Source organism: Garra rufa, chromosome 7 (genome assembly GCF_049309525.1).
Source record: "Garra rufa chromosome 7, GarRuf1.0, whole genome shotgun sequence".
Taxonomy (NCBI): domain Eukaryota; kingdom Metazoa; phylum Chordata; class Actinopteri; order Cypriniformes; family Cyprinidae; genus Garra; species Garra rufa.
In genome coordinates this window covers 30,408,526-30,424,646 of record NC_133367.1, presented here as the reverse complement: position 1 = coordinate 30,424,646, position 16,121 = coordinate 30,408,526, and the positions used below count along the sequence as shown (strand labels likewise).

Below are 16,121 nucleotides of genomic sequence, written 5' to 3'. Positions count from 1 at the left end.
TTACTTGTGTTATCTTTGATTATTATTTAAATTTCTTTGATGATCTGAAACACTAAAGTGTGACAAACATGCAAAAAAATAAAAAAATCAGGAAGGGGGCCAACACTTTCACACCACTGTAAGTAAACATCTGACTGGTTCATCTGACTTCAAGGAGGGAATGCCACTTCAGTTTCATATGCTGTCATGCTAACTAGACCGCCAATGCTCAATATCACTGCACATTTGCAAAAATAACTTTTTGCTTGTCATACACTCTTCCATAAGGTGTTTGAAGATGTTATATTTACTTAGAACTTGTTTAGCATCCTAACATCCTTCATCCTATGTGTGTGTGAGTGAGAAAGAGAAAGGTGGTGATCGCTCGGACACAGTTTATGAGGGGCCCAGTGTGAGCTGGCGCCACAAGGACACATTCGAACATAAACACACACAAACATACACAGTATGACTGCAGCCCCAAATAAATGACCAAGAGTGATTTGATTTGTCCAAAAGCCACAGCGGAGAGCAGGATTTAGAGAAAAAAAGCCTCGCTTGTTAGCTTTGCCAAAATAAAAAGTCTAAAAAAGGAAACTTGCTGCCTTAGGGACCGAAGACATTAATAATTAAGACATTTATAGCCTCGTGCGTAAACAACACTGTTGACTTCACCGTCCATTGTAAAAAATATTGATTTTCACTGTGGAATATATGAGAAGCAAACAATCTTCCAAGCATGTCCTCCCCCTTACTATAAATTAAAACAATGAGACATGACGGTGTAAGCAATCTCGCTTCCCATAGCGAAACGAGGAATGTGAACAGCCGGGGTCGTGTAATAAACATGGAGCCAGCCAGAGGTGGCTGTGTAAAGCCAGCTCGTTACTGGCTAATGGCGCTAATGAGACACGTTCCACCGCGGTGAGCTTCGGAATCCGTTCACGTTATACAGCTCCCGAGGTAGCGACGGTTTACTAGCGTGGAGGACATGAGGCCTGGGACCTATAACATGACTAATGAGGGACAATCAGTTGACTGGGGACAGCGAAGATGACCTAAACCAACCTCCAGTTACCCACATACCCCCAGCTGGAGGGGGAGGTGGGGCTGATTGACCCCCCCCCCCCCCCCCGAGCATTTCCTGTTCCAGGCCACTGCTGTAGACATTATGGGCCTGTGGAGGGTCTACAAACCCAGCCAGAGCTGCCTAATCCTCTCCTGAGAATGAGGTCACACTTGTTGAGGAGGCAAAGGAGGCAGTGTCTCCTCAAAATATTGGATGCGAATTACAAAACAACTTTAAAAAAAGTGTATAAATCACTGTTTTTTTTATTGTCCAACAGTGACACCAGCAGGTAAATTTACAGCGGGAGTCAGTGTCTTTCTCGCATCCCCTGAGCCCATTGAGTTTTAAAGGGCAGGTCAAAAAAGTGAATTATATATAAAAATATTGTCTCTTATAAGAAAGAGTCGACTCAGAATCGCCTTAACGAGTCGTCATATTTTCGAATCTTCTGCCTGTTCCCGATATACATCACTGGGTAACACATTAGCATAATCCCCATCTGACCTGCTCACAAACACTTCCGCTAGTTAGTTTGTTTACATCATGTCGAGAAGACGCTGTGTTCTGAGCTGTGAAAGCAAGTTTGTTTTGTTTTCATTGCTGAAAAATGATGATGTGAAGAATCAGTGGTTAAATTTTTTTTCACGATACCACAGCAATACAAATCCAAACCTTTTTTTTTGTTTGCTCATCATTTTACAGAGGACTGCTTCTCTAGTCTTGGCTTTTATCTTCTTTGGCTTCTAATCTTTTTTATTTGGACTAACAAGCGTCTCCGAACCACAACCTATAAGTACGATTGATACAATATGTGTACATTTTCAAGTGAGTGCTTAAAATATGTAATTTTTTGTGCTAATGTGATGTATACCTTAGGTTTCCAGGTAAACCACGATATTACTGTCTTACTGAAATACTTCTGATTATTTGCTGTGAACCCACTATTTCCTGAGAATTTACTTCATTTGTAAACCAAAATATGTCTAAGTTACCTTATTTATTATTAAACGGTGTTTCATCATTTAGTCACATTAGCACTTGGCTAACGTATCCACCATTATTGTTTTGTGTGTTTGCAGCTAAACTAGCTATTTTAATAACGGATTAGAGCACTATATTATTGTTTTATGTAAAGGTGCATCAGGGTTGCAAGGTTTTCACAACAAAACGTGGTCAATTGCTAGCCCAATTGCGTTTCAAGAGTCCCCCATTAAAAATCATGTTCTGGGGCTACCCTGGTAAATTTGCATTCCGGGGATAAATATGACGTTATTGGAGTTGCTTCAACCTGCGCATTAAAAACAACCGTGGACTTGGCAACACAGATGATATCGCTCGCAAGCACTCCTCTCTGTGCCAATCACAACAGGCTTGGCCAGCTAACCAATCAGAACAGAGTAGGCTTATGGAAGGGAGGGATTTACAAACATTACGCTCAAAGCTGGTTCCGAACAAACAACTTTAATATCATTTATAAATTACTATGTATAAATGTATATTCTGAGAAAATACGTTTTCTAAGGACACTTAAAAAAATCATATGACCTGCTCTTTAACAGACCCAGGGTTGCCAGGTTTTCACAATAAAACCCACCCAATTGCTACTCACATCTAGGCCAAAAGTAGACTAATCGCGTTGAGGGGTAAAATACACGTTCCCCTGGTAAAATTAGCATTTCAGGGGAAAAATATTACGTTATTGGGGTCGCTTGTTTAGGGAAACACTAGACAGATCCCCTAAAGTGTGTGGTGGGTTTGGTGGGGGGATAACTGAGAATGAATGGGAGAAAAAAAAGACACGTGAGAGGAGGCAATTCCTTCATTACGATATGATTGGATAGGGGTGGGCGGTACACCGGTGTCATAGTCATCACCGGTGTGAGATAGCGCCACGACATGGATTTTCTAATACCGTCAATACCGGTATATTTAAAACATTAAATTTTCTTCAAACGTTCAGTTGTGGTCTGAATACCTGTCCTTATACTATATATCTTGTTGTAAATAAAAAAGTAAAACATATTCGTATCAGCTTTGCAGGTGGTAGGTAAAAGGGGAGTGGCCATTAAACGGCTGGTGAAACATCGTGAAGAAAGGGGCGGAGTGGCAATCGGGACGACCGGGACTTTTCCCGGTCGGCCGGCCAAAGGATTTACACAGCGGATCACAAATTGAGCAGGCGCGAGGCGAACGCGACCGGCCTGTTTACGTTTACTTTCGATTTTGTAAAGGGAGCAGCACATCTTATAATAGATATTTGTCAGTGAGTACAAGATTGCAACAAATCCTCCAGTCTATTTTTGTCATCTCTCTTTACTTTCGACCCGTGATCGTTCAAATCTAAAGTTCATTGTACACTAAGTCCGATTTTCGTATGTGTTTTTTTTTAGTTTTCTCATATTCGCCATCCTTATCAAAATGCTTATTATGGATGTGAAAATGCAGAACATCAAACATGATCCAAATTTTTTTATGACGGATGAAAGTTTGAGAGGCAGTGTGTAAACTCGATTAACATAACATGTATTTTTTTTAACGTGCAAAAATGTCGGACGAAAATTTCGTACTCATGTGTACAATGACATTAACTCCAGCAGCTCTTGTTGGATGCAGGGTTGCCAAGTCCGCGTTTTTCCCCACAGAATTGGTCTACTTTTAAACTGTTGCCATGGTTTGATTTCCCCCAGTTATTTAAAGGTTTTAAATATTGCAGAAATTAAATTTTAAATTTTTTTTTTTGTTTTGTTGTACACTGTTAAGTAAGATCTTTAGGTTTTTTGCAAAATAAATATGTTGAGAATGCATAATACTCTCCCATGTCTCTTTTTGATAAGGATACCTACCATATACTTATTATATTATGAAAAGATTAACTTTATTCACATACTAAATGGACAGGACAGGCTACTTCTCCGAAAATGTACCAAAAAAAGTAATACCGTGATATTATACCGGCACCGTTCAAAAGATGAAAAATACCGTGATATTAATTTTAGGTCATATCGCCCACCCCTATGATTGGATATGAGTGGTTATGTTTATCTGTGATTGGTTCATGTGATAAATCCCGCCTTTTGTGTTCATGCATGTTCCATGTTCGCTAATCAGTCTGAATAATATAATAGCGTTAATGGGAAGACTAATTTGAAACGCAGTTGGTACGTGAACAACTCTTAGATAAAAACACCTTGTTACATCAAAATAAGACTTAAAATGATATGAAAATATGATCTGGGAGTTTTTAGGGAATAATCCTCGTGTCTCTGACAAGCATTTACAAAACATAAGTTTACCGTGTGTTTTTATGCTTATGTGTGTGTTCGTGAGAGAGTGAAGAGACTGATAAATTCCGTGCCATATTGCCTCCTTTGAAATGGCCTCCAGATGTAAACCCTGTTCATCTGCCAGGAGGACACATGCAGAGAATGAGAACAGGAAAGAGCGAGAAAGATGGACTGTCCTATTATAGAGACACCTTGTCAATTTTGTGTCTACCTTGAATGATGTGAAATGTGACAAACGATGGGAAGTTCTAGAAGAGAGAAAAGAGCAATCTCACCCTCTCCAAACTCTCGATATCAGCACGGAAACCAGATAAAAGAGGGACTTCTAGGACAGCCATGTTAGATGAGCCAGCATGCAGCCACCTGAGGACATACAAGAGGCGTTATAGAGCATAAACAATACTTCAAAAATCAATCCAAGGTCATCTATTCATGGATATGTTGATGTTCTTACCTGGTGCAAACCTCTAAAGTAACACGGTAGTCCAAGTGGTCTTGGTGGGCCGCAGGGTCCTCGTCATCTACAGGAGCTCTTCGCTTGCGACTCAGCTCGGATCGGTTATCAGCACGAGAACGGGAACGAGAAGACGTGTGTCGTGGGGACGGCTGGATGTGATGTTCCTGTCTGGGTTCCTTGAGATCGACTTTAAGCTGAAAGGCTGGCTTAGCGACCGGATCAGGCACGTTGTAGGATACATCAATCTGAAGATGGAGACAAGGATATGACCAAAAACCATGAGGTCAGAGCACAATGGTTTCATCTGGCACCCCAAAGATGCTCATGCACAGATTAGCTTAAAATTTGCATCTTTTCCTCTAAACAACCTGAGAACAGAACGTTCTAGGTCAAGGTGCTGACGTGGTTGTTTTTGTGGCCTAGAATGAGGCTATTGTTTCTGAGGGACATCTAGACCAATCCTATCTAGAGGGTAGATTACAGGAGAAAGAACATACCCCTAGCATACAATTGCTTAAGTTTTACCAGATCTTTCCATTCCAAAGGCAGGAATGTGAACACTAGTACTGAATTTCCCCTGGAAAGAGAGCTGGCTGTCACCATGGAGGGATTCGCCTTAAGATGAGGAGGAGGAGGACGAAGAGTACGATCGTTTATCCGTGGAGAGAATGTGAGATTAGGTTTGCCAGAAACTAACAGTACCTGCATTAGACAGCAGCCTTCTCCTTTAGCGCTGACAAACAGTCCCGTTGGAATGCTGGGTATCTGAACAAAGAGAGAGAGAATGCGAGACTTATCAATCAGATTAACAGCGCAAGTATAAGCAAATACATTAACCGTCTGGCCCCTGTCCAACATCCAAATTACACGCATTTAAACTGACACTGCTAATCACAAGATGGAGTGATGTGCCAAGCAGATGCTGAGAGGAGGGGCGTATCAAGTTCAGGCCCTCACTGAAAATACCTCTCCGACAGTAGAATGTAGAAATGTCAATAGTGTTTGTGAAAGATTTCATACCATGGCTTTTTGTAGAATCTTTTTATTGTCCCACTGGAGCTCAAAGGTTTCTTGGAAATCCAGATTAGTGGACGCCAGAGATATGGTGAGATTGACGCCGCCCACATATGACAGGATGGCATATTCGGATAGGGCTTGCAATGCCACACAAGTATCCTGTTTTCGGAAAAGTAAAAAGCTCAAGTTAAATAAAGCATTTCGACACACTAATGTACTCCACTTTCTGTATCCATTAAGGTTTTTGAAGAAAACAGAGATTTTTCTCTGTATAGTGAAGTTCAATGGGGATCAATGGGTTGAAGGTCGAAACTGCAGTTTGATTGCAGCATCAAAGGCCTCTATTCAAGGAATAAGGGTCTTATCTAGCGAAAATAATTGCACATTGCAGAGTAGAGATGGACGATTAATCGAAAAGTAATCAAAACCTTGATTTAATTTTCCCATGTCGGTTATTTTGTTTTTTAAATCCTGTTAATACTTTATCCTTAAAAAAATACTATCGCACATGTAGTCAGTGCTTTTAGGTCATATTGACCAGTCCTATCGCAGAGCTAGTGCAAGATGAGCATTTGTGGTTAAAAGGTATATAATTTTTTTTTTAGAAAATGACTAATCATTTTCTAGATAAGATCCTTATTCCTTGGCTGGGATTGTGTAGAGCCCTTTGAAGCTGCAATTTGGACTTTCCACCCATTGGCTCCCATTGAAGTCCACTATATGGAGAAAAATCTGTTTTCCTCAAAAACCTTAAAAAAAGAAGTTCACTTCCAGAACAAAAATTTACAAATAATTTACTCACCCCCTTGTCATCCAAGATGTTCATGTCTGTCTTTCTTCAGTCGTAAAGAAATTATGTTTTTTGAGGAAAACATTTCAGGCTTTTTCTCCATATAGTGGACTTCTATGGTGCCCCCAAGTTTGAACTTCTAAAATGCAGTTTAAATTCAGCTTCAAAGGGCTCTAAATGATCTGACAATTTATATACTTTTTAACCTCCAAAAAAAAAAAAAAAAAAAAAAAAAAAAAAGGACCCTAGATAGGACCCTAGATAGGACCATTCTTGCTTGGCTGGGACCTTTTAAAGCCCCTTGAAGCTGCATTTAAACTGCATTTTGGAAATTCAGATTCGGGGGCACCATATAAGTCCACTATATGGGGAGGACTCCTGAATTGTTTTCCTCAAAAAAACTATTTCTTTACGACTGAAGAGAGAGACATGAACATCTTGGATGAGATGGGGGTGAGTAAATTATCAGGAAATTTTAACTCAGGAGTGAACTGTGACTAATAAATCAGAAGTCTATTTTTTTACACTGAAGGAAATAGTATTAAAAATAAGGTGGATACTTTGCAGTGTACTCTAAAAAAAATACACTTAATAGAGAGTATTTTCGTTTAAAAGCATCAAATAAACATGTATTTAAATATACAAGCTTAAGTTGTCCCCAGTTATTATCTTATTCGCAAATGTAGTAGATTGCTGGAGGGGCAATTGCATATGACTGAAATACAAGTAGTAGTTGTATACAAACATAATATGAATCTTTTATTCACAACCAAGGACTGAAGAACGTAAAACAGATCTGTCACCTGAGTTGAGGAAAAACCACCCAGGGCGTTCCTTTGTTGCGACAACCATTTAACCACAGGTAGGGCCGATGCCACGTCACCCAGAAGTGTGTAGGTGAGTAGACCATAAGCTGTCATCTCAACTTCAGCTGACACAACTAATAAAACAGAAAAAAGTTTAATATGTTGAATATTGTTGGCGAGTTGATTAATTGATTCATGACTGATTGATGACCTGATTGGGAAAGGCCATCGCTGAAGCCCATGAACGTGTCTTCATCAGTTACAGTGCTGCCAGTAAGACTCCAATGAGTGAAACCATCTGCAAATTCAGCAGAACATTTGATATCAAAAACATGCTGAATTAACCAACAACTATCTTTTAATACATTTTAATAAAGTACCTTGGGTGATGGCCATGTGGTTAAGTCGCCGCAGAGCCAATGGAGCATAAGGACTACGGAGTAAAGTGAGTGCATAAGCAGACAAAGCAGTAGTATATGGGTCATCAGCAGAATAAGTGTTGCTCTCCAAAAACGCTTTAGCCTTAGCCACAGCAACTTTCTCCTCCTAAACAAAACAAAAAAAACATTCGGAACAATTCATTAGCTGAGGAGAATAACTGTAATTCAGTAAGTGTATTTGAACATATTTCTAGGTGTAGAGAAAGATTAGCTTTTACCCAGCTAGCAGGTGTTTCTTGTGATAAACTTCAAATACCTTCAGTACAAATCCATTCCAATCCGTCAGCTTTTCCTTCCTAAGAAACGTACAACCTCGCTAATGATCTTTCATCTGTTTAGCATCAGCGGACTGACTTTTATCTGTACCATATGTCCTTTTTCTCATGGAATCTGGACGCTAGCCCTGAGCAGCCATGCACGCTAATCTGACCGGTATTCTTTTCATCAAGTCGATTTGAGAGTGAGAGAAGTGGATCTTTGAAGTGACTCGTTTTGAAGGCTGCAATGCTACACATTACCAAAACGACACATTAGAGAGCAGGTGGGCAAGGCTTGGCTCCAAACAAAGCTAGCGGGAACTAGCGGGTGCTGTTTCGTAACTGAAATCTCTGATAGTGAAAATGACTGAACCTATTCAAATTAGGGCTGAAATCAAGCCGAACAAATTTAATTACATGCTAACATGTTGCCTTAGACAGGCCTAATGAAGGCATGTTTGCATTAGCTGGGCAATGTATAGAAATTGTGACTTGGTCTTCATGTGCTTTTAATGGAATTGTCAAGTTTGAAGAAAGGAATGTAGGCAGGGTGAAAATTTCAAAAGAATTCCATTGTCTCTGCATGTTCTTATCATAAATCTTTAGATTTAGACAGCAAGCTTCCATATTAGATTACCTATCACAAGGCTGAAAGAAATACTGTTGATTCTTTGCCAGAACATCCATCATCTTGCGAACAGGAATGCCCTCTCAACACGGATCCCGGAAATTTGTCGAAAAAGTTGTCTAAGAGACTTCGCCGAGAGGTAGTTCAATGAGACACAGGATAAACAAGATGTGGACGATGTGGGAGATCTCTCACCTCGGTTGTAACGCCAGTTTCCATAAGAGCTGCCACCACATACGCAGTCAAGGAGATCTTTCCATGAATCCCACCCTTAAAAGGAATTGGACAGAGCAACTTACACCAGGGTGATGACAAATAACACCTCTATCCCAGCTTCCTCAGTTTGATGAGAGCTTGTAAACCTAAGGATTGTTGGCCTAAACAAGCAATGTTCAATGGATCTTCTAGGAGTTCTAAAAGGTCTAAGCTATCCTTTCTTCTCAGAGATACATCAAACTGCTTCTTATTAAACAAAAGGAAGGTCTCAATTTATGCACCTGCAGGTCTTTGTTGAGGATCCGGCCCACTGCTGGGAATGATCCTTCTTCCTTTTGATGGGTGATCAACCAGGATTTAGCAGCACATAGTTCTTCAGGATCGATGAAGATGAAGCCACGTGACTGAGCAAATGATTTCAGTACGAATGCAGTCAACCTGGAGGACGAGAGGTAACAGATACCAACACTTATGTCTTATGCTACGAGTTCAACTTGTAATCAGTCTTTTCTTGATCTTCTTGGAGAATGCCAAGTCAAGTATGCTTCTGCATTCAAAGTGTGGGATTCCATACATAAATTGAAAGCTGCATGGGTGAACTTTGACAGATGTAAGAAACAGCTAATGGAAATTCTGAGTGAATTTGCCTTGTAAATACTTTCACCTCTGTGAGTCAACCTATCCAGGGCTCTACAAACATGCCAGCCATGTGCTGATTTGTTTTAACTGCAACATGGCATGTCATGACGACATTGCTCAAAGCGGCCAGATGATGATACAAGTGACTTCACTCAAAATAAAGGTCAATAAATAAACAATCACAGTTTTTCTGCAGCATGTGCTTTGGGGATGTCAAGAAAAACACCCACACAACACTACGGAGTCTTTGCAGGCCTGGCCTCGAATGTTATGACCTTCCCCAAGAGAGGTCGTAAGACTGGAGCATTGTGCCAACAGGAATTTTTATAATGTTAAGTAATATGTGTCAGAGACTTTAACAGCTTGACCCAGGGGAAAAGGTCTAGAACTTGTAGCAAGGTGAAGAGGACACCCCTGATTCTTCTAGTTAGACTTGTACAAGATGTTCAGGCAGAGGTTTGCAAGGTGCCTTTCTCACAATGTAACCCTTGTAAGAAGTCGCCTTACCTAATGCTTAGGAATGCTCGGAAACCTCTGCCAGGACTCTCGAGGCAAACAGGGCTTTTAAAAATGATCCCAAAACATCTGTGGTGAACCACTCCAAGCATGCATAAACAAACTCGAAAAGCTACTAACCTTAAGCATATCAATTTTGTATGTGGTTTCAAGGCACAATTTGATCAATATTGTATCAATCTGGGTTTCTTCCTCTATGGATCCCTGTTCACTTTTAATATTGGAAAGAGTAGCCAGTATTTTTAACATTTCACCATAAGTGGTTCAAAGCAGGTTTGAACCTACTCCTTTAGTTTTAGGTGAACTACGCCTTATTTACTCAAGTTCTGGAGCAAGCTTACTGGAGTTTGGGAGATTGCTGGGGGTTGTAGAGTAGATTACTGCCGCATGTGGCTCACATTGGATCCAGACATGCCAATGCCAGCGAGTGATGCCAGAAGATGGGTTGCCAGATCTGGTCCAAGGTCTAAACATCTTTCCTCCACTTTCGAAGGCATCCTCACACATTACGAAACTCTGCTAAAGCTGCACCGACCTTTCAGGCATTTGTAAATAAAAGTTTCCACTGTGCTCCAGAACATTAGCTGCTCTTTCCACTGAAGAAGATTAGGTTTGAAGGCCTTGGCATTACTAGGGCACCAAGGCGCTGATGGGGACATCTTTTCATTAGGAACCACAATTTCCTGTCCTATCATTCAGCCCAAGCTGGGACATATTAGCCCACCTGGCAATAAATGATCTGAAACTGGACCAGAAACAAAAGCAGAGTTGTTTCGCACTTTATAAACATTCTCAGACAAATGTACAATCTGAGAGAGGGTTTGACATCCCCACTGGACCACGGCCCAACAGCTTAAAAATGTAATCCCCCATTAAGTACACTTCTTAATGTAGTATTCTTACTTTGTGTCAACACAATTGCTTCTTACCTGCATCATCTAAACAGCACAGACATTTTCTCCACTCGCATACTGTCTGTCAATGCCGTAATAAACTTTCCAGAAACAGCAAAAACCACTGTGGTTGCGAGCATGAGATAAACACTAGCCATTTCTGGATGACTAGTTGACTAGTTAAAATGAGCAGTCTAGGAATGAGGGATGACAGGGATCAAGTATGCGCCCTACTTTTTGTGACTCCAATAGCCAACTTAATTTTCCTGTAACTCCAGCTCCTGTGTGTTTAGCGTCAAAGCAGGCAATATAGTGGGGGTAGGGGCTGTTGACCTCACAGAGGGCATAGTTAATGATGGCTGTTCTGAACCACGGGAAGAAATCCCCCAAAACAACCAATAAATCTGTACTCCAGTGACTGGAGTCAGGGAGCTTATTAGTAGTTTGTTAATAAGGCTCCAGGGTACAGTCAGTTTGGCATTTTACAATCCATGGCTCTATTAAAAGTCAGACAACCGTGCTTACATAAATGAATCATTTCGGATTTTTTGAGCTAAACAAATATACATCATGAGGACAACATTTTTCTTTGGGTTTTTAAAGGATTAGTTCACTTCCAGAATAAAAATTTCCTGATGATTTACTCACCCCCATGTCACCCCAGATGTTCATGTCTTTCTTCAATTGAAAAGTAATTAAGTTTTTTGAGGAAAACATTTCAGGATTTTTCTTCATATAGTGGACTTCAATGGGGATCAGCAGGTTGAAGGTCCAAATTGCAATTTCAATGCAGCTTTAAATGGCTCTACACGAAAAAGTGTCTTATCTAGCAAAAAATTGGTAATTTTCTAAAAAAACTAAAACTAAAAAAGTATTTAGTATTTATATACTTTTTAACCACAAATGCTTGTCTTGCACTAACTTGACGTCACACATTACGTATAACGTTAGAAAGGTCATTTGTGGTTAAAAAAGTACATCCATTTATTTATTTTTTTTTAAGAAAATGACCAATCGTTTCGCTAGATAAGACACTTTTTCCTTGGCTAGGATCAGGTAGAGCACTTTGAAGCTGCATTGAAATTGCAATTTGAAACTTCAACCCGCTGGCCACCACTGAGCTCCACTATATGGAGAAAAATCCTGGAATGTTCTCCTCAAAAACCTTAATTTCTTTTTGACTGAAGAAAGAAAGACATGAACATCTTGGACGACATGGGGGTAAGTATATTATCAGAAATGTTTTATTCTGGATTCAAGGAACACAAACATCACATGGTTTCAACCTGAGGTTTAGCTTCCTATAATAAATCAAATAGATTAGCAGGGTGTGTTAATATATGAAGATATTTGTAGAAGAATAACAAAACATGGATGTTTGTGAAGTTCACCTTTCTCTGACTGGAGATGGGGGGTTAAACAAAGGACATACTAGAAACAAAAACATGCTTTACGATATTGTAATTAAAGCCAATTTCTTAGCAGACATGGCATGTACAGACTTCACACAGTAGAAGCTTACCACATGCTTCCGGAGGAATCTCTTTCCCCAAAGGCACTGTAGGAACCATCCTGCCTCTTGTATGTCAGTTGCCTCTGATAACCTGCCAGGTACATTGGAAGACCCAAGGCATTGTTTGCACTGCGTTCGTACAGACCTTCAATCACTTTAAAATAATTCTCCTAGAAGATTAATAATCAAGACGACGCAAAAGCATGTCCTGTCTTGTACCTTGCAGTAGGTAGTCAGTGGCCTCAGCCTCCACCTCTGGGCTAAGCTGATGGGTTTTCTGAAGGTACTTGAGCACAAAGACGTTGGGAGCAAAGTGGATCATGTTCTGCTCACCACAACCAAAGGGGAGCCTGAGGAGCTTGTCAAGGCTTTTGAGGGTTGGTCCCATAACATCACCTGGAATGCAAAAGATTGTCACAATAGCACTTGCATGCTAAAATTAAACCTTATGAGGCTGGCTACATCATAAAATCATTCTCACCAATCATTGCGGCGGTGGCTCTCTCTGAGCCTGGTACCACATTGTGTGGGACTCCCAAAGTGAAGGCCTCATTGTGGTTCTCATCTGCATCTTCTTTGCGCCAGATCCTAAACTCACCTACAGAACCCCAGCCAGTGGAGAAACCAATATGCCGCACCTGAGCAGGAAGTGGTCCGGCCCACTGGAGAATCAGGGTCTCGCTGGATGGCTCTAGGCCATGCCCCACCTATCAACAGAAAGAGTATATAACCATAAAACCAGGCTGTAGTGATAAGCTGCTCTCCTTTTAGATGGTTTCAAAAGAGTTGTGGGTACTTTTTACCTGGAAGACCAGCTAATCAAAGATGTTCAGATCCAATCCTAATCCTGAACACACTTGAACAACCTAATCAATGTCTTCAGGAGATAAACTTTGCAGAACTGCGGTTGTCTAGGACCAAACTTGCCTACCCACTGATCTAAACTGAGAAGCACTGTGCAGGTGTTTTGTATTTACTTTTAGAGCTTGTGAAAATTAAAGCCTCTTTCTAAATTTTTCCTTTTCGGAAACACCCTTACAAAACGATGAACTGATCTGTGCATGGCATGGTGGAGATATGCATGCACTCATTCAGAGGAAACCAAGCAAGTATGACTACACTTTAATTCAATAATAACAACAACATGGAAACCAATTAAGTTCCACTCAAAAGGCAGTTTGATGAATACTGCATTTAACAAGCACAGGGGGCTCATAAAAAAAAAAAAAAAACAGTTGCCAAGTCTTGGCAAAAGCTACCTACATCACCTTAAGCCTACATAGACCCAGTCTGAAATCTCCTATTAACAGACAGACTCCCTAATATTATCAAGATTTGTCATTGTATATTATACCATATACAATGGCACATTTCTCAACATCCAACAATGAAAATAGGTCACTTTCAAAACAAATCTAGCCCCAGCTATATACAAGTAAGTGTACCAGTGCTAGATGTTTCTGTTCCAGCGAGAGCTAGTCAGTGGTCATAAATCACTGGGCCTTTGCAGTGGCATTAGCCATTAGGATATGACCTCATTAGTATTCACTGTTGGGGAGCAACTAACACAGCGACATTGCTAACACAACTACATTTTTCAATAGCATGACAGCAGCAGAGCGATTCTGAATATGGTGTAGCCAGTTTTCCAGTAGCAAGCTGGAAATGTAGCGCAACAAAACGCTCCTACAAATCTTATTCGATTAGCATCCCAGATATTTTCCAAATGGACAAGACTCACAAAATGTACTGAATGGATTTTTGATATTCATAAATGTTACTGTCTAATAAAGTGAACAGTAACTCAAAAAAGCGTTTTCCCTACCGAAACGAAAATTCGTAAGCGTCAATTTTGCCATGATCCGAACAAACGGGTCTATGATGTACTAAAGATTATAATGGTTTTGGGAAAAACAGCCCTGCTCAGTTTGATGATAGCACCCCCTTGTGGTCATTAAAATTAGATAAATCTGCTTATAACAGCCTATAGCAGCGGTTCTCAATTCCAGTCCTCGCGCCCCACAGCTCTGCATATTTTGTGTGTTTCACGTATCGCTTCAGACGTTTGTTCTATTCCAACGTTACTGCCCCTCGAAGTGGACATCACAGGATATTCCGCCATTATTCATTAGTTCGAAGCGAGTGTATATGTTCCATTTGAAGGTCATTAAAGCGTTCGAGACGTAAATTTAAAATGTATTTATTTACAGATGCATTTATGTCACACTTCTCTAGTAAGTTTCATCTGTGTGTGAAGATGCTGCATGCGGTGGCGTAGCGCAAATATGTGAATGAATGTTTCGAAGTGTAGTAAACAGATTTCCCCCGCTCAGGGAGTAGGGAGCAATGAACACTGTGCAGGGACCATGTCAATCGGAACACATTTCCTGCACGGAGTTCACTTCTAACGAGCTGGTAATTTGAATCAGGTGTGTTAACTAAAAGAGACATGCAAAATATGCAGAGCGGTGGGGCGCGAGGACTGGAATTGAGAACCGCTGGCCTATAGTTTGACCTAAAGTCACATCCTGAAATGCCATCTATATCAGGGGTGTCCAAACTCAGTCCTGGACAAGGTTACCAGGTTGTTACAACAAAACCCATCCAATAACTACTCAAAACTAGCCCAATTGCATTTAGGAGGCATTTCACTGGCAAAAATCGTGTTCCAGGGGTTAAAATACTACTTTTTTTGGTGGGGTTTCCTTGGTAAAATTGGCATTCCAGGGCTAAATATAGCGCAAAAAATGCGGACCTGGCGACACTGGTCCTGGAGGGCCAATGTCCTGCAGAGTTTAGTTCCAAACTGCCTCAACACTCTTGCTTGAAAGTTTCTAGTGTGCCTAGTAAGACCTTGATTAGCCAGTTCAGATGTGTTTAATTGGGGTAGGAGCTAGACACTGCAGGACACCTTTCATGACATCTTTCAAGACCGAATTTAAACACCCCTGGTCAAATCAAATCAAAAACTGCATCTCCTAATGTTTTCAAGTCTAGCTTACCTGCACTCCCCCTCCTCTCCAGCTGATCCAAAAGCTTCGGAACTCATCCCAGGATAGGATTCCTGGCGTTGGGGCACTGGCTACAGGCTCTCCCATCTTACCCCATGAGATCCAGGAGCGTGAGTTTTGCCGCCCACCCAGGACAATTTCCACCATTTCGGTGCTGTCGTGTGCGGTGGGAGAGAGGGCAATGTGGGCGTCGTTATGACTTTTGATGGCCACTTGTACGTGTGTGACTTTTGATGGCTTCTTGACGTATTGATACTCGTATTTGTTGGGTGTGGAGATACGGATTCGTTCTGCGAAATGTCAGGGGAGAAACATTGGAGTATAATCTTCCCATTCTATGGGTTCTAATATGAAACTAGCAACTATTACTCAGTTTGAATATATTAGAGAATTAATAAAGAACCGGAAACTTGTTTACCATTCGGGCAGAAGAAGACGCTGTATGTGTACTCCCTGGGTAAACCTTCAGGCTATGGAAAAGCAAGAAGAAGGGATTTTTAAAAGGGATGACAATTATCTCATGATTTACTCACCCTCAAGCCATCATAGGTGTATTTGAGTTTCTTCTTTCAGATGAATAACAAATTTTTATATATATATATATAT

At 40.7% G+C, this 16,121-nt stretch overlaps 1 protein-coding gene across 1 annotated transcript in view; it reads right to left on the bottom strand.

Annotated features, from left to right (window-relative positions):
- Positions 1–16,121, bottom strand: part of cpamd8 (C3 and PZP like alpha-2-macroglobulin domain containing 8) — a 48,439-nt gene that overhangs the window by 11,868 nt on the left and 20,450 nt on the right. Inside the window, exons 23-36 of the mRNA XM_073844422.1 lie at positions 15,934–15,985; positions 15,507–15,805; positions 12,986–13,211; positions 12,724–12,900; positions 12,514–12,595; positions 9,225–9,381; positions 8,923–8,997; positions 7,783–7,948; positions 7,614–7,700; positions 7,400–7,536; positions 5,810–5,965; positions 5,492–5,554; positions 4,787–5,034; positions 4,608–4,695 (exon numbers count right to left, since the gene is read on the bottom strand). Of these exons, the coding sequence (XP_073700523.1) occupies positions 4,608–4,695; positions 4,787–5,034; positions 5,492–5,554; positions 5,810–5,965; positions 7,400–7,536; positions 7,614–7,700; positions 7,783–7,948; positions 8,923–8,997; positions 9,225–9,381; positions 12,514–12,595; positions 12,724–12,900; positions 12,986–13,211; positions 15,507–15,805; positions 15,934–15,985 (2,013 nt within the window). The remainder of the gene's footprint in view (positions 1–4,607; positions 4,696–4,786; positions 5,035–5,491; positions 5,555–5,809; positions 5,966–7,399; positions 7,537–7,613; positions 7,701–7,782; positions 7,949–8,922; positions 8,998–9,224; positions 9,382–12,513; positions 12,596–12,723; positions 12,901–12,985; positions 13,212–15,506; positions 15,806–15,933; positions 15,986–16,121) is intronic.